The sequence below is a fragment of the Salmo salar genome, chromosome ssa22 (genome assembly GCF_905237065.1).
Source record: "Salmo salar chromosome ssa22, Ssal_v3.1, whole genome shotgun sequence".
Lineage (NCBI taxonomy): Eukaryota > Metazoa > Chordata > Actinopteri > Salmoniformes > Salmonidae > Salmo > Salmo salar.
The window spans coordinates 37,319,334-37,345,767 of record NC_059463.1 but is presented as its reverse complement, the minus strand read 5'-3'; the positions used below and the strand labels follow the sequence as shown (position 1 = coordinate 37,345,767).

The following is a 26,434-nucleotide window of genomic DNA, read 5'->3' as shown; positions in this document are numbered from 1 at the left end:
GAGACGAAGTCCAGATGAGACAAAGTATCAAAAGGTCTTACAATATGATTTTTGGTTAAATGTTCTCATGAAGCAAAAATAAATCTGCAAATCCTATCAGTTGTTTTCATAATTTACCTGTGAAATTAATTGTGTCATCACTGATTGAACCACTATCAAATGGCAGATGATGTAGTGTTTTAGTCATTTAGCAGACACTCTTTATCCAGAGCGATTTACAGGAGCAATTAGGGTTAAGTGCCTTGCTCAAGGGCACATCAACAGATTTGTTCACCTAGTTGGCTCAGGGGTTTGAACCAGTGACCTTTCGGTTACTGGCCCAACGCTCTAAACCGTTTGGCTACCTGTCGCCATAAACAGCTACATTAGTCAGGGCATTGTCACTGTTTCAGCTGCTGTATTCAAACGTAATGGATACAACTGTAGCTATTATTGTTTTGCTGTAGAGTATTTGACTTCTTATAATTTAGCTCCACTTGCATTTGAATTATTATTATTGAATGTTTTACTCCATATAGAAACATTTACATAACAACAACTTATAGACGCACACAAACCATGACTACATCTCATCAGCCCCACATGCTCACACCCCCATCACTAGTGCCTGCATTATTGTTTGGCCTTAAATTGTATCAATTTGTTTTTCTCATTTGTCCATGTTTGCATTTGAATTATAACAGCATCTATACAGACCACCTGGTGTCTCTTTCAGCATGTAGCTGAGCTATGCCATTATTGTGTCCATATCAGTCCTTTGATAAAACTGGCATTCCTTTGTTTCCCCATGAATAGGCTGTCAAAGTATCATATATCTATCCATTTGTCTGGGGGTGTCAGTTCTCTAAAACCTCATAAGACAATTACTGCCCACTTTATTTACTGGCCTCTGTTAATCAACACATCATTTAGCAGTATATGCTCAAATGAAGTTAACTGAAGTGGCTATTGCCACGGATATTAAGATGTTGTTCACACAGCAGTACTACATCCAGATAAATGGGAAATGAAAGTCTAAAATGCAGATGATTTATGGTTCTGCAAGTCAATAAATGGCAACTATTATATCACAACCAGATTGATGTTAGCAATCTTATGACATTTCTGTTAGTATTTCATGAGACTCCACCCCTCTTTAATGTTTTAAGCAGTTGCTTTGTTGTTAAAAAAGACACAGTGATAGAGCCTCATACCACAAATGACATTGCATCTTCCACTACACACTATTCTATTAGCTTGGTACTGTATGCATGCCTCCATGATCTCGCCATCACGGTTGACAACTCCCTTGTGTCCTCCTCCCAGAGTGCTAAGAACCTTGGCGTGATCCTGGACAACACCCTGTCGTTCTCCACTAACATCAAGGTGGTGACCCGATCCTGTAGGTTCATGCTCTACAACATTCGCAGAGTACGACCCTGCCTCACACAGGAAGCGGCGCAGGTCCTAATCCAGGCACTTGTCATCTCCCGTCTGGATTACTACAACTCGCTGTTGGCTGGGCTCCCTGCCTGTGCCATTAAACCCCTACAACTCATCCAGAACGCCGCAGCCCGTCTGGTGTTCAACCTTCCCAAGTTCTCTCACGTCACCCCGCTCCTCCGCTCTCTCCACTGGCTTCCAGTTGAAGCTCGCATCCGCTACAAGACCATGGTGATTGCCTACGGAGCTGTGAAGGGAACGGCACCTCCATACCTTCAGGCTCTGATCAGGCCCTACACCCAAACAAGGGCACTGCGTTCATCCACCTCTGGCCTGCTGGCCCCCCTACCTCTGAGGAAGCACAGTTCCCGCTCAGCCCAGTCAAAACTGTTCGCTGCTCTGGCACCCCAATGGTGGAACAAGCTCCCTCACGACGCCAGGACAGCGGAGTCAATCACCACCTTCCGGAGACACCTGAAACCCCACCTCTTTAAGGAATACCTAGGATAGGATAAAGTAATCCTTCTAACCCCCCCCCCTTAAAAGATTTAGATGCACTATTGTAAAGTGGTTGTTCCACTGGATATCATAAGGTGAATGCACCAATTTGTAAGTCGCTCTGGATAAGAGCGTCTGCTAAATGACTTAAATGTAAATGTAAATGTAATGAAGGTAAGCACAGAAACAAAAAAAAAGAAGGAAAGTCTTTCTGAAAAGAACAAATTTAGCTAACTTAGTCCTGTTGTTCTATGAAGAGTGTCATGTTAATATCTCGGCCATGTAAAAAAGAAAGAAAGAGGTGTTTTACCAATTAGTCATGCAAGCACTTGTCAAATGTTAGTCCTACTGTACTAAATGAGCAAGGACATGCTCTGTTCTTCTAATTTGTCATTTAATTCACAGGAGAAAATCATTCCAGCATGTAAATCCATTTACCATTTACTTACCACAGACCAGTATTGTAAAAGAGTATGAGCTACCTGCAAAACTTAAACTGATGGTTATCCTATACATCTACTTGACACAAAATGTTTAAATTAAAGAGGTACAACATAAAAACTAACATGGGTTTGATACATATTTTTTGGCCGAAAAATGGCAGCAGAACTGTGACTTACAGTTGCGTTTCCAACGAGGGGCTAAATCATGACTGAAGAGAGCAAGACAGTTTTATATCAAAGGTTGATGCAAAATAAGGCTTGAAACACTTGGTGACAAATAGCTAGGCTGTGAGAGCATTGCTGAGTAGGCAGCTATATTTACAGTATCTCAGAAAAGTGAGTACACCCCTCACATTTTTGTAAATATTTGAGTATATCTTTTCATGTGACAACACTGAAATGACACTTTGCTCCAATGTAAAGTAGTGAGTGTACAGCTTGTATAACAGTGTAAATTTGCTGTCCTCTCAAAATAACACAACACACAGCCATTAATGTCTAAACTGCTGGCAACAAAAGTGAGTACACCCCTAAGTGAAAATGTCCAAATTGGGTCCAAAGTGTCAATATTTTGTGTGGGCACCATCATTTTCCAGCACTGCCTTAACCCTCTTGGGCATGGAGTTCACCAGAGCTTCACAGGTTGCCACTGGAGTCCTCTTCCACTCCTCCATGACGACATCACAGAGCTGGTGGATGTTAGAGACCTTGCACTCCTCCACCTTCCGTTTGAGGATGCCCCACAGATGCTCAATAGGGTTTAGGTCTGGAGACATGCTTGGCCAGTCCATCACCTTTACCCTCAGCTTCTTTAGCAAGGCAGTGGTCGTCTTGGAGGTGTGTTTGGGGTCGTTATCATGTTGGAATACTGCCCTGCGGCCCAGTCTCCGAAGGGAGGGGATCATGCTTTGCTTCAGTATGTCACAGTACATGTTGGCATTCATAGTTCCCTCAATGAACTGTAGCTCCCCAGTGCCGGCACCACTCATGCAGCCCCAGACCATGACACTCCCACCACCATGCTTGACTGTCGGCAAGACACACTTGTCTTTGTACTCCTCACCTGGTTGCCGCCACACACGCTTGACACCATCTGAACCAAATAAGTTTATCTTGGTCTCATCAGACCACAGGACATGGTTCCAGTAATCCATGTCCTTAGTCTGCTTGTCTTCAGCAAACTGTCTGCGGGCTTTATTGTGCATCATCTTTAGAAGAGGCTTCCTTCTGGGACGACAGCCATGCAGACCAATTTTATGCAGTGTGCGGCGTATGGTCTGAGCACTGACAGGCTGACCCCCCCACCCCTTCAACCTCTGCAGCAATGCTGGCAGCACTCATACGTCTATTTCTCAAAGACAACCTCTGGATATGACGCTGAGCACGTGCACTCAACTTCTTTGGTCGACCATGGCTAGGCCTGTTCTGAGTGGAACCTGTCCTGTTAAACGGTCTTGGCCCCCGTGCTGCAGCTCAGTTTCAGGGTCTTGGCAATCTTCTTATAACCCAGGCCATCTTTATGTAGAGCAACAATTCTTTTTTTCAGATCCTCAGAGAGTTCTTTGCCATGAGGTGCCATGTTGAACTTCCAGTGACCAGTCAGTATGAGGGAGTGTGAGAGCGATGACACCAAATTTAACCCAACTGCTCCCCATTCACACCTGAGACCTTGTAACACTAATGAGTCACATGACACCGGGGAGGGAAAATGGCTAATTCACTTAGGGGTGTATTCACTTTTGTTGCCAGCGGTTTAGACATTAATGGCTGTGTGTTGTGTTATTTTGAGGGGACAGCAAATTTACACTGTTATACAAGCTGTACACTCACTACTTTACATTGTAGCAAAGTGTCATTTCTTCAGTGTTGTCACATGAAAAGATATACTCAAATATTTACAAAAATGTGAGGGGTGTATTCACTTTTGTGAGATACTGTATATTCCATCCTAATAAGAACACAGGGGAGGGTAAGATATCAAGAATCAGATTTGTATTGAATATATTACCTATTTTATGATGTGTAAACTTCTCAGAAATGTCTTAATGCCCTCTATCTTGGCCTGTTCAATATCATCTTTCCACAAGGAAAGAATGAGAGCTAATACACACCATATCAATCGAGCCACTCCTTACTTCATATAGGGAACAAACATTTGAGGGCAGGTCAGCCTGCAAGGTTGCCTTGTAGTTTCAGTTCAAAACCCAGGGCCAAATCTGTGGAGTGGGTGATTGATTTACAGAGGCAAAGTAGAACAATGTAGGTCATTACAAACCTAAATCTGTACTTCTTTTGATGCTGGTTTACTACCAGGAAACATTATTATGGTGAGGTTGATTTCACATCTTGCCAAGTATTGTACAGATGAAGAACACAGGGCCAAATCTGTGGAGTGGTTGATTGACTTACAGAGGCATAAATCAGCGGCATGTTATGCATAACTTGATAAAAAATTTTTTACAGTTACAGGTGTCAAGGATCTTATTTTGACCAGTATTGTCGTAGCAAAATAATCCTGCAGCAACAGGATTTGAATGTTACTTGATCGGTGGTAAGGCTATGAAACTACATGAAAAGTGCTCAGCATATGTGGGAACTCCTTCAAGACTGCTGGAAAAGCATTCCAGGTGACTATCTCATGAAGCTGGAGAGAATGCCAAGAGTGTGCAAAGCTGTCATCAAGGCAAAGGGTGGCTACTTTGAAGAATCTAAAATCTAAAATATATTTTGATTTGTTTAGACATGTTTGGTTACTAAATGATTCCATATGTGTCATTGTAGAAAATAGTAAAAATAAAGAAAAACACTTGAATGAGTAGGTGTGTCCAAACTTTTGACTGGTACTGTATATTTTTTTTAATTCTGCAGTCCTTTAAATTTACTTTTCAAGGAGATAAGCCTGTTTCCACTGTCATGTGTTATCATCATTCTATCAAGTCCACAGACTGACAACTGTTTAGACCCAACTTTGCTTGTTTGTCACATGAAAGACTTGCAAGGATTCTGGAACAGTATGCCGGTGACATGTGAGAGCTTCTCCACAGCTAAACTGGGATCCTCTGCAGTGCCAAGGTGCATTAGGGGAGATTAGCTTCAACATTAGACCAAAACAATGTCTGAACTCCAGTAACTGATATCCTTCACAGAACAGCATTTTCACAACATTAAGAAACGGTATATCACAAGTGACCTATTCTATAAATACTCAGTGAAATTGAACCCAAATTGAATCCATTGTGACTAGGTTGCCATGTATACTTCCAATACCGCATTCTATTAGAGAACAGAGGTCTTAACCAAGAATGAAATATTGATGTCGGTTATAAAATCATATTTGACATAGTTACATTTATTAGATTATCCATTTATGTTCAGCAATGGCCACAATCACTTGACTAAATTGATAAGTATTTAAAAACCACAGAAATATCAGTGGCAAGTTCAGGATCTTTGTGTGTTAATGACACAGACACAAGATACAAAATCAGAATAATTAATACTTAAATAGACTGCAAAATAGGTGGCATGATGTAAGGATGATTAATATGTTTGTTATTTACTTTTTGGTATAACATGACTTGAATATCAATATCAAACTTGAACAATGTCCACTTGGTTTTCCTTCTTAGTATTTTCAGATCACCTTCTCAGTACACATACTTTACTCTTGGAGAAGGAAAGCAGGAAGATTAAATAATATTTGCTGATTGATCCATCTTGAGTAGCATTTAATAGTATTTAAAAAAGTTGATTTATCGCTTTGAAAATGCATTTTTCCAATGAATCAAAACTAACAGAATTTGTTTGCATGTACGTACAGTACCAGACAAAAGTTTGGACACACCTACTCATTCAAGGGTTTTTCTTAATTTGTATTATTTTCTACATTGTACAATAATAGTGAAGACAACAAAACTATGAAATAACACATATGAAATCATGTAGTAACCAAAAAAGTGTTCAACAAATCAAAATACATTTTATGTTTGAGATTCTTCAAAGTAGCCACCCTTTGCCTTGATGACAACTTTGCACACTCTTGGCATTCTCTCAACCAGCTTCACCTGGAATGCTTTTCCAACAGTCTTGAAGGAGTTCCCACATATGCTGAGCACTTGTTTGCTGCTTGTCCTTCACTCTGCTGTCCAACTCATCCCAAACCATCTCAATTGGGTTGAGGTCGGGTGATTGTGGAGGCCAGGTCATCTGATGCAGCACTCCATCACTCTCCTTCTTGATCAAATAGCCCTTACACAGCCTGAAGGTGTGTTGGGTCATTTTCCTGTTTAAAAACAAATTATATGCCATCTCATCTGGTTTGCCCTTAGAGGGAATATCACTGCAGAATGCTGTAGTAGCCATGCTGTTTAAGTGTGCCTTGAATTCTAAATAAATCACATTTTTATTTTATTTTTTATTTATTTCACCTTTATTTAACCAGGTAGGCAAGTTGAGAACAAGTTCTCATTTACAACTGCGACCTGGCCAAGATAAAGCAAAGCAGTGTGACACAGACAACAACACAGAGTTACACATGGAGTAAACAATAAACAAGCCAATAACACAATAAACAAGTCAATGATACAGTAGAAAAAAGAAAGTCTATATACAGTGTGCAAAAGGCATGAGGAGGTAGGCAATAAATAGGCCATAGGAGCAAATAATTACAATTTAGCAGATTAACACTGGAGTGATAAATGCGCATATGATGGTATGCATGTAGAGATACAGGTGTGCAAAAGAGCAGAAAAGTAAATAAAATAAAAACAGTAAGGGGATGAGGTAGGTAGATAGGGTGGGCAATGTACAGATGGACTATGTGCAGCTGCAGCGATCGGTTAGCTGCTCAGATAGCTGATGTTTAAAGTTGGTGAGGGAAATAAAAGTCTCCAACTTCAGCGATTTTTGCAATTTGTTCCAGTCACTGGCAGCAGAGAACTGGAATGAAAGGCGGCCAAATGAGGTGTTGGCTTTGGGGATGATCAGTGAGATATACCTGCTGGAACGTGCTCTACGGGTGAGTGTTGTTATCGTGACCAGTGAACTGCGATAAGGTGGAGCTTTACCAAGCATAGACTTATAGATGACCTGGAGCCAGTGGGTCTGGCGACGAATATGTAGCGAGGGCCAGCCGACTAGAGCATACAGTGAAAGGCCTGCTCACAGAAGTGTTTTAGGGAGCGTTTGACAGTGATGAGGGGTGGTCGTTTGACCGCAGACCCATAGTGGATACTGGCAATGAGGCAGTGATCGCTGAGATCCTGATTGAAAACAGCGGAGGTGTATTTGGAGGGCAAGTTGGTCAGGATAACATCTATGAGGGTGCCCATTTCCTCCTCCATGCTTCACAGTGGGAACCACACAAATCAAATCAAATTGTATTGGTCACATACACATGGTTAGCAGATGTTAATGCAAGTGTAGTGAAATACTTAGGCTTCTAGTTCCGACAATGCAGTAATATCTATTAAGTAATCTAACAAATTCACAACGACTGCCTTATACACACAAATGTAAAGAGATGAATAAGAATATGTACATTTAAATATATGGATGTGCGATGACCATGCGGCATAGGCAAGATGCAGTAGATGGTATAGAATACAGTATATACATATGAGATGAGTAATGTAGGATATATAGACATTATTAAAGTGCCGCTATTTAAAGTGACTAGTGATACCTTTATTAAATCCATTTATTACATTTTTTAAAATGGCCAGAGATTTGAGTCTGTATGTTGGCAGCGGCCACTCTATGTTAGTGATGGCTGTTTAACAGTCTGATAGCCTTGAGATGCTGTTTTTCAGTCTCTCTGTCCCAGATTTGATGTAGCTGTACTGACCTCGCCTTCTGGATGATAGCGGGGTGAACAGGCAGTGGCTCGGGTGGTTGGTGTCCTAGATGATCTTTTTGGCCTTCCTGTGACATCGGGTTTTGCAGAGATCATCTGTCCACCTACTCTGCATCTCACAAAGACACGGCGGTTGGAACAAAAAAATCTCAATTTTGGACTCATCAGACCAAAGGACAGATTTCCACCGGTCTAATGTCCATTGCTTGTGTTTCTTGGCCCAGCAAGTCTCTTCTTCTTATTGGTGTCCTTTAGTAGTGGTTTCTTTGCAGCAATTCGACCATGAAGACCTGATTCACGTAGTCTCCTCTGAACAGTTGATGTTGAGATGTTTATTTTACTTGAACTCTGTGAAGCATTTATTTGTGCTGCAATCTGAGGTGCAGTTAACTCTAATGAACTTTTCCTCTGCAGCAGAGGTAACTCTGGGTCTTCCTTTCCTGTGGCGGTTCTCATGAGAGCCAGTTTCATCATAGCGCTTGATGGTTTTAGCAACTGCACTTGAAGAAACTTTGAAAGTTCTTGACATTTTCCGGATTGACAGATGTCTTAAAGTAATGTTGGACTGTTATTTCTCTTTGCTTATTTGAGCTGTTCTTGCCATAATATGGACTTAGTCTTTTTTGTTCTTTTACCAAATATGTCTATCTTCTGTATACCACTCCTACTTTGTCACAACACAACTGATTGGCTCAAACGCATTAAGAAGGAAAGAAATTCCTCAAATTAACTTTTAACAAGGTACACCTGTTAATTGAAATGCATTCCAGGTGACTACCTCATAAAGCTGATTGAGAGAATGCCAAGAGTGTGCAAAGCTGTCATCAAGGCAAAGGGTGGCTACTTTGAAGAATCTCAAAGATAACATATATTTTTATTTGTTGAACACTTTTTTGGTTACTACATGATTCCATATGTGTTATTTCATAGTTTGATGTTTTCACTATTGTACAATGTAGAAACATTTTCAAATAAGGAAAAACCCTATAATGAATAGGTGTCAAAACGTTTGACTGGTACTGTATATACAGTGGGGTCAAAATTATTGACACCCTTGATAAAGATGAGCAATAATGTCTATATAAAGTAAATAGTTCAAATCCTGAGCTGTATTGTATGCTCAAAAGCTTTAGGACATTTTTGGAATTATATTGTTTTATACAATTGTTTTACAAGTAATATTTTTATTTTAAAAATGTGTAAAAAGTTTAGTATTTGGTCCCATATTCCGAGCATGCAATGACTACATCAAGTTTGTGACTCTACAAACTTATTGGATGCATTTGCAGGACCCCAGTCAGAGGTTATGAGCACTCTGGAGATGGTTTTCATCAAGGATCTCTGTACTTTGCTCTGTTCATCTTTCCCTAGATCCTGACTAGTCTCCAATTCCCTGCCGCTGAAAAACGTCCCCACAGCATGATGCTGCCACCACCAGGCTTCACCGTAGGGATGTTGCCAGGTTTCCTCCAGACTTGACGCTTGGCGTTAAGGCCATTAGACCAGAGGATCTTGTTTCTCATGATCTGAGTCCTTTAGGTGCCTTTTGGCAAACTCCAAGCAGGCTGTCATGTGCCTTTTACTGAGGAGTGACTTCCGTCTGGCCAATCTACCGTAAAGGCCGGATTGGTGGAGTGCTACAGAGATGGTTGTCCTTCTGGAAGATTCTCCCATTTCACAGAGGAACTCTGGAGCTCTGTCAGAGTGCCCATCGGGTTCTTGGTCACTTCCCTGACCAAGGTCCCGATTGCTGAGTTTGGCCGGGTGGCCAGCTCTAGGAAGAGTCTTGGTGGTTCCAAACTTCTTCGATTTAAGATTAATGGTGCCACTGTGTCCTTGGGGACCTTCAATGCTGCAGAAATGTTTTGGTACCCTTTCCCAGATCTGTGCCTCGACACTATCCTGTCTCGGAGCTGTATGGACAATTCCTTTGACCTCTGACAAGCACAGTCAACTGTGGGACGTTATATAGACAGGTGTGTGCCTTTCCAAATCGTGTCCAATCAATTGAATTTACCAGAGGTTGACTCAAATCAAGTTGTAGAAACATCTCAAGGATGATCAACAGAAACAGGATGCACCTGAGCTCAATTTCAAGTCCCTTAGCAAAGTGTCTGAATACTTATGTAAATAAGGTATCTGTTTTTTATTTTTAATACATTTGCAAAAAAAATCTAAAAACCTGTTTTCACTTTGTCATTATTATTATTATAATTTTTTTCATCTGTATTTAACCAGGTAGGCAAGTTGAGAACAAGTTCTCATTTACAACTGCGACCTGGCCAAGATAAAATGGGGTATTATGGGGTATTGTGTGTAGATTCATGAGGAAAGAAATGTAATTTAATCAATTTTAACATAAGTCTGTAACGGTAAAATAAATTGGAAAAAGGGAACGGGTCTGAATACTTTCCGAATGCACTGTATAGGATGGGGGTCCCTAGGTTGCCAATTTGCCTGGGACGGGCTCCCGGTGCAAGAAAAGGTTGAAAACCCCTGATTTACATTGGTGTTTTTATTCCATAATGTATATAAACCCTGGATTGCGTATGCTATGTATTGGCCGTTGAGAGGCTTTGAAGCCACCGGCCGGCCATATGGGCACTCCCCAGTAGGAGCAGTCCTCCACAGGAATTAATGGAATTCTACAGTATTTCAATAAAAAATTTCAAGGACAACATGACACGCATTTAAGAAGTTTGTTGTTGTAGTGGGGACAGTAACATTAGTACTCTAAAAGAAAAATGTTTTTATATTTATGTTTGTATGTTTAGTTCACATATAATTTAAAAGTATGCATTAAGGGGTCTGTAATAGAATAAACGTGTCAAAAACGAATTAATAAATGCATTTCTATAGCTTCTAATATATATATTTTTTTACAGTGGAGGAGGAGTACCAAGATGGCTGTTCGGTGGCTTCAACACAGCGCCTCCTGAGAGATGCAGGTTGAAGTGGCCAGAGTCAGAGTAGTGTAGAAGGTGTGGTATGCTGAGTGAGTAGTAGATTTGTGCCAGCACAAAGGGATAGGCAAAAGAGTTTGCCTATTTATTATTCAGTAAGGTTTGCTTCTTAGCGTTCATAGCAATGGTTATCAACTGTACTGCAGAAATGGAACGTAAATCACAGAAAATATATTTTGTTGTACAGCTGCAGAGATGTATTTGGGTATACGAGATTTGACTTCAGAAGAGTTACAAGGTGTGTTGAGGGGTGGTGTCCCGTCTTCCCAGGCCGTTGGCATCGTGCAGGAGGAGAGAGGGTCAAAATAGTGGAATGGGGTAGTGTGTTTTTAATGACTGTATGTGGCAAGGGCATGTGGAAATTAAAGGTTAAAAGTTTAACTGAATGTAATTTAAAAACCTCTGATAGTCTTTGGGGGGAGGGCTTCTGTGGTGGAGTTGTCTCCCTGTTGCAACTTGTAATTAAACTGGATTGATTTTCATTGACCTTATCAATGACTGCTCTCCTTTTTGTTCACCTGGAAATTACTATTACAACATCGATGTACTGTATTTGGTCCCGTGTGGCTCAGTTGGTAGAGCATGGTGTTTGCAACGCCAGGGTTGTGGGTTTGATTCCCACGGGGGACCAGTACGGGAAGAAATTATAATAATATTGTATGAAATGTATGCATTCACTACTGTAAGTCGCTCTGGATAAGAGCGTCTGCTAAATGACTAAAATGTAAATGTAAATGTGGTGTTTCACTTAGACTAGAGGAACAGGATTAATGAAGAGAATTTAATGTCTGTAGACCGTGCCTGGCTTTACACTCCAGTACAGTAGGTGGCGGTGTATGCACGTAAAAGTTGAATCCGATCCACCAATCAAATCCCAAAGAAGAAGAACCTGGCAACCCTTGGCATCTTGGGAGTGGCGGTTGATTCAATATGGCTGCGGCAGAAACGGGAAAGAACGATTTAGGATTTTTTTGGATTAATGACAGTATCCTTTTACTTGGTTTCTATCAAAGACAGCCCCCGTATCTTATAGTCGATATTGTCAGTATGTTGATGAAGGTTGGATACGTTTAACTAACATGCCTGGTGTTGTGTGGTGAATTTGGTAACTAGCTGTAAACATTAAATTATGCTAGCTAACGTTAGCAAATCTGGATTTAATTGGCTAGTTTACGTTAGCTAGCTAGTGGTTTCTCATCTGTCTGGAAAACTGATCGGTAGCTAGTTTGTTAGTCAGGGGATGTGATATACCTTGCCAGAAGATACCGACCCTATCGTTACGCTTGTTTAAGACATGAACTGCATTGAGGTCGGAACGCAATCATTACCGCACGGCAAGCGGTACCAGAGCGCCAAGTCTAGGACCAAATGGCTCCATAACAGCTTTACCCCCCTCCATTTGTTTTGTATACTGCTGCTACTTGCTGTTTATTATCTATGCATAGTTACTTCACCCCTACCTACATGTACAAATTACCTCAACTAACCTGTACCCCCGCACACTGACTCGGTACCGGTATCCCCTATATATATAGCCTTGTTATTGTTACTTTTTAAATGATTTTTTACTTTAGTTTATTTAGTAACTCTAGTATATTTCTTAACTCTTCTTTAACTGCACTGTTGGTTAAGGGCTTGTAAGTAAGAATTTCACGGTAAGGTGTACACTTGTTGCATTCGTTGCATGTGACAAGTAAAGTTCGATTTGATTGCTTTAAAGACACCATGTTGCCAGTGTGAAATATGGGTAGGAAATGTACCACAATGCAGGGATTGGATTTGCCTATAACCTTGACATTGAATTCTACTTCTGGCAGAAATTAATGTTTGAATCAGGAAACTTTCTTGTGACCTCTACAAGCCAAATGTTGAATAAAATTATATTTTAATGTACTTTACCAGTTGTCCATGTGGTTGGTCCTTTTGGCGGTAGGAATGTGAGACAATCTATCCACAAGAAAGTATATATTTACATCAACTTTTCAAAGTGCTGGTAGTGTGTAGAAGATTTATATCACCTGAAGCGTACACACAACATAAAAATACATGCAGAAGAAGAAGCATACATACTTGCGGAGCTTGTGCACATGTTTACATGGTTCTGAGCATGCTCCAGGTGGTAGAAATGTGAAAAAGTTGTAATTATACTTTCCTGTGGATCTATTCCAGATTCAAATGCTTATTTCTGCCTGATGTAGAATTCAATGTAAGGATGGGATATGCCACTGAATTCCACATTTTTGATTTATACTGCTCCATCACGAAGATTGAAATATTGCTAGTTTTCCCAGAAAACTGCCATTTTCATCCTCATGCTAACTAGCAGTAGCCACCGCAGCCATTTTGGAATGGCAATGTCAGCCAATCAACTCCTTTCTTGTTCAACACAACATGCCATTCCATAGTGGCTACTGGTAGCTAGCATAAGGACGAAAACGGCGGTTTTTCCTGGGAAAACTAGCAGTATTTCAATCTTTTCGATGGAGTAGTGTAGATAAAGTTACAATTTGAAGTACAGTGGCACATCCCATAACTGCATTGAGGTACAATTTCCGACCCATATCTCGCGCCTGCTCCAGTGTCTTAATGTAACCATGATTGTGTTCCTTGCTCAGTGTAAACACGCGTAGCGGTAGGGTCCGTTTCTTCTGGCAATGAAGTACCAATGAATGAAGAACCAATGAAATACCTTGTCAAATGTTTGTAGTCCCGTGTGGCTTAGTTGGTAGAGCATGGTGCTTGCAACGCCAGGGTTGTGGGTTCGATTTCCTTGGGGGACCAGTATGAAAATGTATGGACTTAATGCATAAGTTGTTCTGTATAAGAGCTAAATGTTAGCTAAATGTAGCTAATTTCACCTAGTTAACTAATTAGGAGTCCACTTTCTATTTTTGGGAAGTTGGCTAATGTCGGCTAATTAACAAATGCCAGCCACTTTCTGAACCCAGTTCAGTGGCTGGCTTAAGCCAATTACAACATGCTGATTTTTATTGAAGTGAGGGTCTTGTTAGAGACCATCAAATATATTTCCTAATTCAATTCACACAGCATCAGATGAAGACCAACCTGTGGTGTTCATTCCAGGTGAGGACATTAGCACTTGTCAAAGGCATGTGTGAGTTAGTTCTGACCACTGTTAGGGCTGCGTCAATTCAATTCTGGTATCAGAACAAAATTTACCACTAGGCTACTGAATATATTTTCAGCTGTTTATTAATAGAATTAGTCAAGCAGAATAAATGGTAAATGCAATCTTCGTATATACGGGTTCACTGTAACACCTCGCATGGCAAACAGAGAACTGAAAATGACATAAGTTCTTCATTAAATACTCTGACAGAGATAGTTCCCGCTCACTGCTGGCCTGTCAGAGGGAGGATGAGCGTGGTTTAAACTTACTCATCCTATCGTTGGCGTGCAGGCTGGTCCCAGCCTCTAAGACGCATCTTTGTTGCCAAGCATAGTTGTCTTCTAGCTTATCTTCATGTGTGTACCCGAGAGTCAGACACCCAAGGACAGTGCCTGTTCTTGTGCCACAGCCATTCTCCCCTCTATCAGTTCCTCACATACACCTGTCCATGAGTGGCCCCACAACCAGGCATTGTGTGTGTGTGTCACGAGTCTACTCAGCCTACACTCCTACTAGCCAGCAACCCTCCAGTTAGTCATGTCTATTATATGTTGCTCATTCTATGTTAATACAATATAAACCTCTTAGTGCATTACAGTCCATTCATACTTAGGCCTACATCTACTGTAAATGGTAATGCATCACATCTAATAAGTGAAATAAAACCCAACAATCCCCCTTTTCACACCCAAAGGGTGTGAACATTCCACAATAAGAAATTTCAGAGAAATTTAGGATTCCCCCTTTTGACACCCGCTAGGGTGTCACTCACTAAAATACAATACAAACACTTTTATTAATAGGCAATAACGATAACAAAAAACCTTCAGTCCTCCAGCTACACCTAACTTGTACTAGGTTGACTACCAGCCACCCAGGAACTTCAAACCTTCACATAAGGAAAGACAAATAGTACACAGGATAAATTCAGAACATATTAATTAAAAAAGTATAAAAAGAAGACCTTCCTGCGGCAGTGGCTACACCTAACATGTATGGGACAGACTCTTTGTCCCAGAACTTAAAACCTTCACATCCACCTGCCACTACATTCAATACATATGAGGACATTTTGGATAAGCTTTATTCAACCACTTCCCCAACAGCAAACCAAGGATCGTCATCAGACAGACCCTTCTTTTGCCCAGAGCTGGATTCAGTGTCCCCTGGGGTCACTTCCATCAAGGGCATCATTCCGGTTGCTCTGACAACATCTGTAAGAGACTTTCTCAAGCAAGGGATTATACAGGCAGCACAACACATCAATAATAGGAACATAAGCACTAGGGTCAGAAATCCAGTAACCACCATAGATGTGTACTTACCAAAAAAGGTATTCAGCCAATTCCCCTTGTATACCCCCGCTACACCCTTCATTTCAGCAGATAGCTTGTCAAGTCCCAGTAGGGCTTTGGTAATGCTACCATCAGGGCTAGTGTTATTAGGGATAAAAGTACAGCATTGTTCACCAAACGTTTTATACACCCCCCATTATTAGCCAATATCATATCCAACTCCAATCTATTTTGTCTAGTGGTTGTAGTGGTAGCCTCTAGTTGCTCAGCCATACCTGTCAGTGCAGTGCGAGAATAGTTAACAAATCTCTGTTACACACACATCAGTAAAGAACTCAACCCAGCTTTAGGCGGCTGTATTCTTCCCACAGTACACATACATTCCTTATCAACCTTGCCACCTGTCTTCTAATCTCCTGCCCACCTGCCGTTCCCAGGCCGTTGTTACTCTCCCTAACTTAGGGAGGCTTCTTCTCCTGTTCCCTTCCCAAGGTCGTCTTATCAACTCTGCCCAGCTCATTCTGGTAACAGTGTCTTACTCACACAGTATTGGAATATAGTTTTTTACCCATTATTATAGCTGTATTTCGAATACATTTCAACAGGTTATAAGGTTTCTGAGTGAAATCTTTTAGTCAAACCTTTCATTACATCCACCTGATTGGCTAAATATTTCACATACATTATAACACATCTATTTTTATTGGATTCAGAAATTTCACACAAAATCAAACTAATTCAGGAAACTCTGAAGATGGTCTCATCTTATCATGGGCTCCTCATAGTTGAATGAATCCTCCACCAGGCTCGGCGGTAGGTAGTTGTCGTCCCACTGGTCTGAACTCACCATCTGCTCCGTTATTTATCTCTCCAGAACCCTGGAAATGAGACCTCTCGCACACGGGACCAAACAACAACCACACAACCCAAACACACTCATACAGGTGAAAGCTGCCCATAATACAGTTCCTACAACACTTTTCCATTTCCCAAACATGGGCTGTGTTATCAGGAATGTACGTACAGCAATGAACCTAATCATTCTACCTACACCATCCTCCTTTGCCAGTAACATATCGAGAGTCAGTCTATTTTACCAGGTCATGAGGGAGGTGGCGGATAATTGGTCAGAGAACCTCTTTACTGCATCCCCGGTTTCATTCATGAATCTGTTGATTATAAAAGATGTCATTAATCCAATCCACATTTTTATTTATTGTCACCCACCAAAATAATGTAGTGTTAAAACCTTCACATATTTGATTCATAGCTTTGTATTCATCTGGAACTTCCCTGAGGATGCCAATAGCATCCATCTAGACAAAGCTAATCCCATCCTGGTCAAAACTCCTCCTGTGCCTACTTTAGCCTCCTATAACTGACCTCTGATGACTAACTGGAACTGGTTGGACCTATAACCCCAGGGCGCAAGTTAACCACTCTTTGTGGTAATTTCTGTCGTATGCGTCCTTTTCTGGTACTAGCCCACTCTACATCAGTTATAGGTGCTGTGAGGTTAAACATTTTCTATTCATCTTTCACTCATCAGTGTATTATATAGTTTATCTTCTACTTCTTCTCAATGACAACGGTATCCTATGATTAGTACTGGAAGGTGGTGGATCTGAATGTATCAGAAAGATTAGACTATGATGCAGCTCAGAGTCTCTACTCTTCCCAAAAACCGCCAACCCTCTCCTGCCCTTAGTCTCGCTGCTAGGTACCACCCCATACTCACACCTCTAGGAGCACACACAGTGATGAACGGTCGGGATAGGAAATCTTCGTTAAGGAGGTAACCCCCGGACCCTGTTGGTATCGGTTCTTCTCCTAACTCTGTGTGATCAGCAGTGGATATGTGTACATACCTCCTTGCAGTGGGTAACGTGGACCCAAGTGACTCTCTCAGCTTTTCTAATGGCAAAGGCAGTGGTTTAACAGAACCTGGTATGGGCCTTCCCCACGGGGCTGCTTCCCGTCTTTTCTCCTCAGGGACTGGATCCACACCCAGTCTCCTGGTTGTACTGAGTGAATTACCTTCTCCTGTAATTCACCTGTTGGACACAAATTCTTGGACATACGGGTTTGGTTAACAAACAGTCTTCTCATGTGTTCTGTTAGTATTACTTCAACTTCTATGTCTATCTGTTCTGGTATCTCTAACTCTGTCATTCTATAGGCTCTACCTGATTAGCTAAACTGTCATCCATCATTTAATAAGATGGCTCCTAATAAACCAACTCTAGGGATAATATCTTGACTTACTATTTTAGCTACCATAATCATGTCCACCAAGTAAGTTGGGAACGCTTCTACCCATTTGCTATACTTATCTATTCTTGTTAAACACCCCTTCTTCAATTCGGAATAGTTCAATAAGTCAATTTCCAAATGTTGGAATGGATATTCTACAAAAAATGTTTTTGTTTAAGTAATTATCCTAACTTGTTCTATCGCCTGCCCTACCATACTCCCCCTATTTATACATGGCTCAAGCCATGTATCAATATTGCTGCATATCTAAACAAATCATTATAGGAGTTCAAATAACATAATCAGATCAAAAATGACTAATCTGTACTACTCCACAAAGGAAAAGTAATGTACCCTTATTGTTCTAGGAAAATAGACTTAAGGAAGCCTACCCTTAGTCTAAGGCTTTGCCCTTTTAGTCTTCTCATTGGTTCAAATTATCAATTGTGTCTAAGAACTTTAACTCCATCATAATTATCAGTTATACAAATTCCTTTAAAGTCAGTATTACAAATGACCTTAAATTCACCATCCAAATGGCTTTTCATTGCGGCTGATCAGACCACAAAAGGAAAAGTCACCAGAGGGGTCAAAAGTCATACCACCCTTTCAGAACTGTGTTTCTTACTACATTAGACAAATGAAGGCTAAGAACTTTATCCACATTTTGTATCTCAAGTTCCCAGAACATTCCCTATCAAAATAATTTAACGTGTTTAATTAAAACTCAGAAAACAAAACTTCAAAATGCCATGTGTGTATACCCCTTTAAGATATCCTGTCCCTAGGTATTTTTCCCAAAGATAGCTAAGTGCTCCTTTCCATAAAATAACCACTTGGTCAGCATTTCCTCATACTACACCGATTCAGAAACCCAAAAGTTAACTACAAACAAAACCTAATAATAACTCCCCTGTACTTCTTCAAATCATTAATAATTTGTTTTAAACTTCCTCAACGGTTCTGTGTACTTTAATTGAACATACAGTACCCTTGGATAAAATATTTTACTTCCAATCTATGAAACCCCATATTTTAACATACTATTTGACTAATTTGACCCAAGATTGCTTAAAACCTTAAAACCCCTTCAGTTTGTCTGCAAACAGGCCCATTCTATTTGCTAGGAATACCCTGCCATTATACATAACTGTGTTTAATGTGCATCGTCCCTGTAAAATAAAATTAACTCCATGTATCGCTCAACTCCCGTAAATTCCTGCAATTCCTTTACGCGCTTCCCCCTCCTGCTTCCATTCGGAACAGGTTTTGTCTGTTTTTCGTTTTAGCGTTTCCAATATTCTACCGGGCTCCCCGTCGACTGGGAGTCTGTTGGGTGCATTAATACTACCTTCTCTTATCCATTCCCTGTATAATTTTCCCCCTCCTTTTCCACTCTTTCCAGTCTCTACCCCCATTAATCTCTAGTGTTAACTTCAGTGCTTTCAGCACCCTCTCGGTCTCCTGGTTGGTCATATTCAATTTCAGTCTATGGTAACCTAACTATCAATGTTAATTTATATCCCTTTCAATTTCAGTCTATGGTAACCTAACTATCAATGTCAATTTACGTCTCTAACGTACGTTCCTAACGTTATTTATTTCCCCAGCGCTAGATGATATAACTCAGGTCGACCGTCCCCGACCTCTTATTTACCCGCAGGTCACTCAAACTTGGTATTAGTACGCTGACTTAATACCCAATGTACTTCAGTCATTCAGTGGTTTACTCAGTATAACCCCTTTATCCGTAGATCATTCACACTTGATACAGTACGCCGACTAGTATCTAATGTACTTCAGTCATTCAATGGTTACTCAGTATAACCCCTTTATCCGTAGATCATTCACACTTGATACAGTACGCCGACTAGTATCTAATTGTAACGGCTGTCTGTAAGAGGGAACCAAGGTGCAGCAGAGGATGTGTTCATCATTAGAATTTTAATACAAAAAAACAAGAGAACACTACAAAATGAACAAAAAACGACAGCAAACAGTCCTGTTAGGAAAATACTCTAAACAGAAACAATTACCCACAAAACCCAAAGGAAAAACATGCTCCTTATGTGTGACTCCCAATCAGCAGCAACGAGCATCAGCTGTGCCTGATTGGGAGCCACACACATGGCCCAAAACAAAGAAATACCAAAACATAGAAAAAGGAACATAGAACGCCCACCCAATGTAACACCCTGGCCTAACCAAAATAAAGAACAAAAAAACCCTCTCTATGGCCAGGGCGTTACACTAATGTACTTCAGTCATTCAATGGTTACTCAGTATAACACCTTTATCCGTAGATCATTCACACTTGAGACAGTACGCCGACTAGTATCTAATGTACTTCAGTCATACGATTAGGTTGACCTCCCAATCTTCCTTCAGTCTTGCTTCCAGTCCCAGACTTGACAGCCACACTCAAACTTGGTACTTCAATACCTAGTACATTACAATCGCTGTTATACCTAGATCCATCCACATTCATTCCGGTTAAGTACGCCGACTAACCACATACACACTTGGTACTTCAATACCTAGTACATTACAATCGCTGTTATACCTAGATCCATCCACACTCATTCCAGTTAAGTACGCCGACTAACCACATACACACTTGGTACTTCAATACCTAGTACATTACAATCGCTGTTATACCTACATCCACCCACACTCATTCCGGTTAAGTACACCGACTAACCACATACACACTTGGTACTTCAATACCTAGTACATTACATTCACTTGTTATATCATCAACGATCGATCGGTTTCAAGATTGCATTTATCACACCACAACTCTCAAAATTGTTTCAAAATCAAATTATTAATATAACAGGTGGACGTTCCACAATTTAATCACTTACATCAAACAGGTGTTTCACAAAATAAATTTGGATAATGCCAATATGCAGAACTTTAGTTATTCACAATAGGTGTCTGCTTACCTTTTGTTTGACCGGTCAGGATTTGTGATACACACCGTCCGTCGAGAGCGATGGCCAATCGGCCGGACAAGTTCCAGCGAAGTCCTTCTACCAGAATCACGTCGGGGTCACCAATTGTTAGGGCTGCGTCAATTCAATTCTGGTATCAGAACAAAATTTAACACTAGATTACTGAATATATTTTCAGCTGTTTATTAATAGAATTAGTCAAGCAGAATAAATGGTAAATGCAATCTTCGTATATACGGGTTCACTGTAACACCTCGCATGGCAAACAGAGAACTGAAAATGACATCATAAGTTCTTCATTAAATACTCTGACAGAGATAGTTCCCGCTCACTGCTGGCCTGTCAGAGGGAGGATGAGCGTGGTTTAAACTTACTCATCCTATCGTTGGCGTGCAGGCTGGTCCCAGCCTCTAGACGCATCTTTGTTGCCAAGCATAGTTGTCTTCTAGCTTATCTTCATGTGTGTACCCGAGAGTCAGACACCCAAGGACAGTGCCTGTTCTTGTGCCACAGCCATTCTCCCCTCTATCAGTTCCTCACATAAACCTGTCCATGAGTGGCCCCACAACCAGGCATTGTGTGTGTGTGTCACGAGTCTACTCAGCCTACACTCCTACTAGCCAGCAACCCTCCAGTTAGTCATGTCTATTATATGTTGCTCAATCTATGTTAATACAATATAAACCTCTTAGTGCATTACAGTCCATTCATACTTAGGCCTACATCTACTGTAAATGGTAATGCATCACATCTAATAAGTGAAATAAAACCCAACACCACTTTTCCTATTGCTGGCTGCTAACGTTACTGCATTTTTCCACATCTCTTTCTCTCAGGAGTGAACAAAGAGGGACACTTTCGGACAGCTTTTAAGTCGGGCTCCTGGTCCAACAGCAGTGAAAGAAAGGTGAAAATGAGGGCCAAATATGGCTGTCAGATCCGAGGAGAGGCTTCTCTGAGATGGGGCAATAAAAAGCGAGGCCAGCCTCTTTCCCTGTCCTCTGTCTCTGAGTCCTCCATGGGTAGAGGGCAGCTCCAGTTCGCACCTGAAGCCACAGTCCCATCCCCCAACCCAGCCACTCGGCAGCATCTCCTCACCAACTCGCAGGTAGGTTTGCCAAGAGGGACCTCTCCCTTGACCCTAACTGGTTACTAGCTGATAACCTCTCCAGTCGGAACAGGCCCATGCAAACATAAAACCTGGGTACACAGCTATTTCTTCATTCAACAGGGATGTGGATGAATCAAACATTTCTGATTTATTCTGAATAAAATTGATATTGGCCAAAACCCAAGCCCACCCTCTTTTCTCAGATGTACTATGTTGTTCTGGTGCTGATCACATGCCTGATTAAACAGTGCTAGCTAATTTGGCCAAACCAGGTAAGATAAAAAAGCAGAAACAGGCTGACATTCAATAGGGTAGTATCACTCAATATACTGCACTGTTGCTCGATGCTTGCCAAAAGTCATTGCGCTCTTTTTTTTTTTCATGATCTAAGGCTTTCTGTTTTATATGATTCATAAAAAAACTGTCTTTTGCTCAGGTACTCTCTGAGGTGACCCAGGCTAAGAGCAGGGCCTCTCTGAAGGACCTCTGTCCCGAGGATAAACGGCGCATCACCAACCTCATCCAGGAGCTGGCCAGGTAACTGCTCATTCAACATATGAGGGATTTTGTCTGTGTGTTTGGCAGGGAGTGGGGGTGTAGAGATATTAGGGCTGTCCCCGACAAAAAAAAAAATCTTGGTCGACCCATAGTCGTCCTGTTCTTTCGACCAATCGATTGGTTGAAACGTTTAAACTTATTTTTCCATATATAAACAGACACACCCTATGTGTTTGAATAAAATCAACTACATATCTACTGAGCTTGTCTGACACACTGTTTGATGAAATAATTAAGACACAAAAATTACTCAGAAAAGAGTCCGATGGTCACACTGTGTTAAAAAAAAATACAGCGAGTGCCTGTGTTACTGGTGCACGTTGTCTCGCTCTCCTCCCTACTGCAGCGAAAAGGCACCACAGCACAGCGAGTGTTTATTGCGCTGTCCGTGCTGAAGCTACAATGTAATTTCAGCCATTTAGTTTCTTACTTGTTTCTGACAGAAAAGTTATGTTACCGAAATCCCTAATTTGTTTATGAAAAAAATTGCCTATTCCCTCAATCCTTGCTCTCTTTACGTGAAACATGTAAGCATCGCATGCATGTGACCAACAGAGCCTGACCTATAGCCTATAGTTATCACATCAATCAATTGGTTATAACAAACTCCGAACACAGTAACACGTGACAGCAAAATGGATGTGGAGGACGTGAAAAATAAACTTGAAACGGGCGATTGTTTACTGGTTGTTAAGGAGGGAAATCAAATCAAGCTTTATTTATAGGAAAGGTGGAAATTTTATTTATAGGAAAGCTTTATTTACAGGAAAAATAAAAACAATGAAAATAAAAGCTGAAATATTTACTACACAACAAACATAAGAGGATAAAAAACAAAAGAATGAGACACACTGAACATCTAAAAAGCACTGCAAGGAAAAGCAAAGCTACAAATATCTGTTCTAAGATCTCTTTTAAATATGTCCACAGTTTCGGCCACCTTCAGGTTCTCTGGCAGGCTATTCCAGAGGCTGGGGGCCTAATAATGAAAGGCTGCTTCTGCATGCCTCTTGGTCCTAGGCTTTGGGATAATTAAAAGGCCAATGCCAGAGGACCTGAGGGACCTACTGGGTACATAACTTAAAAGCATGTCTAAAAACCAATAGAATAATCTTAAAATTAATTCTAAAACTCATAGGCAGCCAGTGCAGAGACCTTAAACCGGTGTAATGTGTACTCTCCGTCTGGTCTTGGTCAGTACCCGTGCTGCAGCATTTTATATGTTTTGCAGTTGACCAATGGATTTCTTGGGTAGACCAGACAGGAGAGCATTACAGTAGTCAAGCCTACTTGTAATAAAAGCATGGCTGAGTCTCTGCATCAGCCTGAGAGAGAAGCGGCCCTACCTTGGCAATGTTCCTCAGGTGGTAAAAAGCTATTTAGGTCACAGGGGAAGTCAGATCTATGGAAGACATTTGACTTAGTTGTGGAAACTACTGGAGATCAAGAAAAAGGATGGTATAAGAGCAAGCATTGCGTGAGTATTATGTGTGCCAAACAGTTGCTGTTAGATTACAATATTATAATTTTTTCTGACCATTTGGATCAGTGTAAACAATACTAAATAAATAAGTGTACCTCAGAGAGTCTATTCTAATGAAATAAATATATAGTCTTTATTACAGCAGACTAAAAACATTTACGTTGCGGTTTATTTATTGTTTAAGTTAATTATTCAAAGCTCCCTTTATTTAATTTTATAACAAAAATGCTTGATTGCATTTCAAAGCCTGAATGTCTCGTATGCTGTGTGATGGCATGAAGGAATTATTGATTGATACAGTAGCCTATAGAGTATATTGAAATATAGGCCTCAGAAAGTTACGGTATTAAGACTAGACAGGACACGCTCTTAGGCCTACAGCTCGATGGTGGTTACACAAGGCTACTATACAAAGCCTACTAATCATAACGACATTACTTATTATAATGATGTGTATAAAAATAATTGTAATAATTACAATAAAGAGATCAAGAAAAAGGAGGGTATAGGAGTGAGAGCTGCGTGCATGTGTGTGACAAAGGTGCTGTTAGATTACTATATTATTTTTCTGCCTGTTTGGAATAGTGTAAACAACACTAAATAAATTCAAAGTAATACCAGTCTGTTCTAACGAAAAACAATTGTAAAGCCGTTATTATAGCAGAGCAAATATTAAAAACAGCCAAATCTGTGAAATTGCTTAGTCAAACCTTTTTCCGTTGCATGAGGCTTAAGTGCTCACGGAATCAGTAGGCGATTAAACACACTCAAACAGACAACAGAAGCAAGCCAAGAGTGTGCAAAGCTGTCATTAAGGCAAAGGGTTGCTACTTTGAAGAATCTCAAATATATAGAATATATTTAGATGTTTTTAACACTTTTTTGGTTACTACATGATTCCATATGTGTTATTTCATAGTTTTGATGTCTTCACTATTATTCTACAATGTAAAAATAACGAAAAATCCTGGAATGAGTAGGTGTGTCCAAACTTTTGACTGATACTGTATATGGATGATTTATAAAGCCAGGGACATTTAACAGTTAGGCTATGGATTATTGGCCTAATTAAGTTGGGGTTTCCTCTCCTCAATTTTCTTAGACAGTTAGGCTAAGGCAAGGGCTGTTTCCTCTTCTCTGCTGCTGCTGCCTCCGCTGCATTGTTCTCAATCCCACCCATTATTCTGGTTAACTTTGCTATTATGCACAACCTAGGGAAAGACGCCAATTATACGGCGCACTGAAGATTATTTTAGAACTGCGGACAGAGACCGTATCCACCGCGGGAGAAAGCGCATTGGTTTATTTATTAGTGTTACACCATTATTTTTACATAATATAACCATGTACAATTTCAGTATCACATGTGTTAGAGTGATGGACTGTGCTATCCCCGTGGCCTCCGCAATGGATTAGTCCACTGGACAGGCATGAATCAGACAGGTGTCTTTTGCACCATGAAAAAAAAACATGTAATTGCAACTGCTCAACTAAAGAAATCTCGGTCAACCAACAGAATATTGACCAGTTGACTAAATGGGATCAGCCCTAAGACATTTTCTCAAGAATTAAGTTTATTCAGGGGGGACAATGCCATAATCCCTGACCCTCCACCTCTTCTTTCCCAGAGTGAGTGAGGAGAAGGAGGAGTCGGTACAGAGGCTGAAGGATGAACAGGAGACCTTTGAGTGCAAGATTCTTCAGCTGGAGCAGCAGAACCAGCTCATTGTACAGGAGAGAGAGAGTATCCTTTTCTCCATGGATGCACACAGGCATACAGAGTAGAGGTTGACCGATTAATCGGAATGGACGATTAATTAGGGCCGATTTCAAGTTTTCATAACAATTGGTAATTGCAATTTTTGGACACCGATTTTGGCCGATTACATTGCACTCCACGAGGAGGCTGCGTCTGTCGTTACACCAATGTTTGAAGACCATTTCTTCCTAACAAAGACCGTAATTAATTTGCCAGAATTGTACATAATTATGACATAACATTGATGGTTGTGCAATGTAACAGCAATATTTAGACTTAGGGATGCAACCCGTTAGATAAAATACGGAACAGTTCCGTATTTCACTGAAAGAATAAACGTTTTGTTTTGAAAATGATAGTTTCCAGATTTGACCACATTAATTACCTAAGGCTCGTATTTCTGTGTGTTATCATATTATAATTAAGTATGATTTGATAGAGCAGTCTGACTGAGTGGTGGTAGGCAGCAGCAGGCTCGTAAGCATTCATTCAAACAGCACTTTTCTGCATTTGCCTGCAGCTCTTCACTGTGCTTCAAGCATTGCGCTGTTTATGACTTCAAGCCTATCAACTCCCGAGATTAGGCTGGCAATACTAAAGTACCTATTAGAACATCCAATAGTTAAAGGTATATGAAATACAAATGGTATAGAGAGAAATAGTCCTATAATAAATACAACCTAAAACTTCTTACCTGGAAATATTGAA

At 40.6% G+C, this 26,434-nt stretch overlaps 1 protein-coding gene across 1 annotated transcript in view; it reads left to right on the top strand.

Annotated features, from left to right (window-relative positions):
* The first annotated feature begins 12,018 nt into the window (after positions 1-12,018).
* Positions 12,019-26,434, top strand: part of LOC106583565 (protein hinderin) — a 31,538-nt gene continuing 17,122 nt past the window's right edge. The window contains exons 1-5 of the mRNA XM_014167899.2: positions 12,019-12,165; positions 14,229-14,264; positions 21,652-21,923; positions 22,363-22,463; positions 25,596-25,711. Coding sequence (XP_014023374.1) covers positions 12,111-12,165; positions 14,229-14,264; positions 21,652-21,923; positions 22,363-22,463; positions 25,596-25,711 — 580 coding nt within the window. The 5' untranslated portion in view covers positions 12,019-12,110. The remainder of the gene's footprint in view (positions 12,166-14,228; positions 14,265-21,651; positions 21,924-22,362; positions 22,464-25,595; positions 25,712-26,434) is intronic.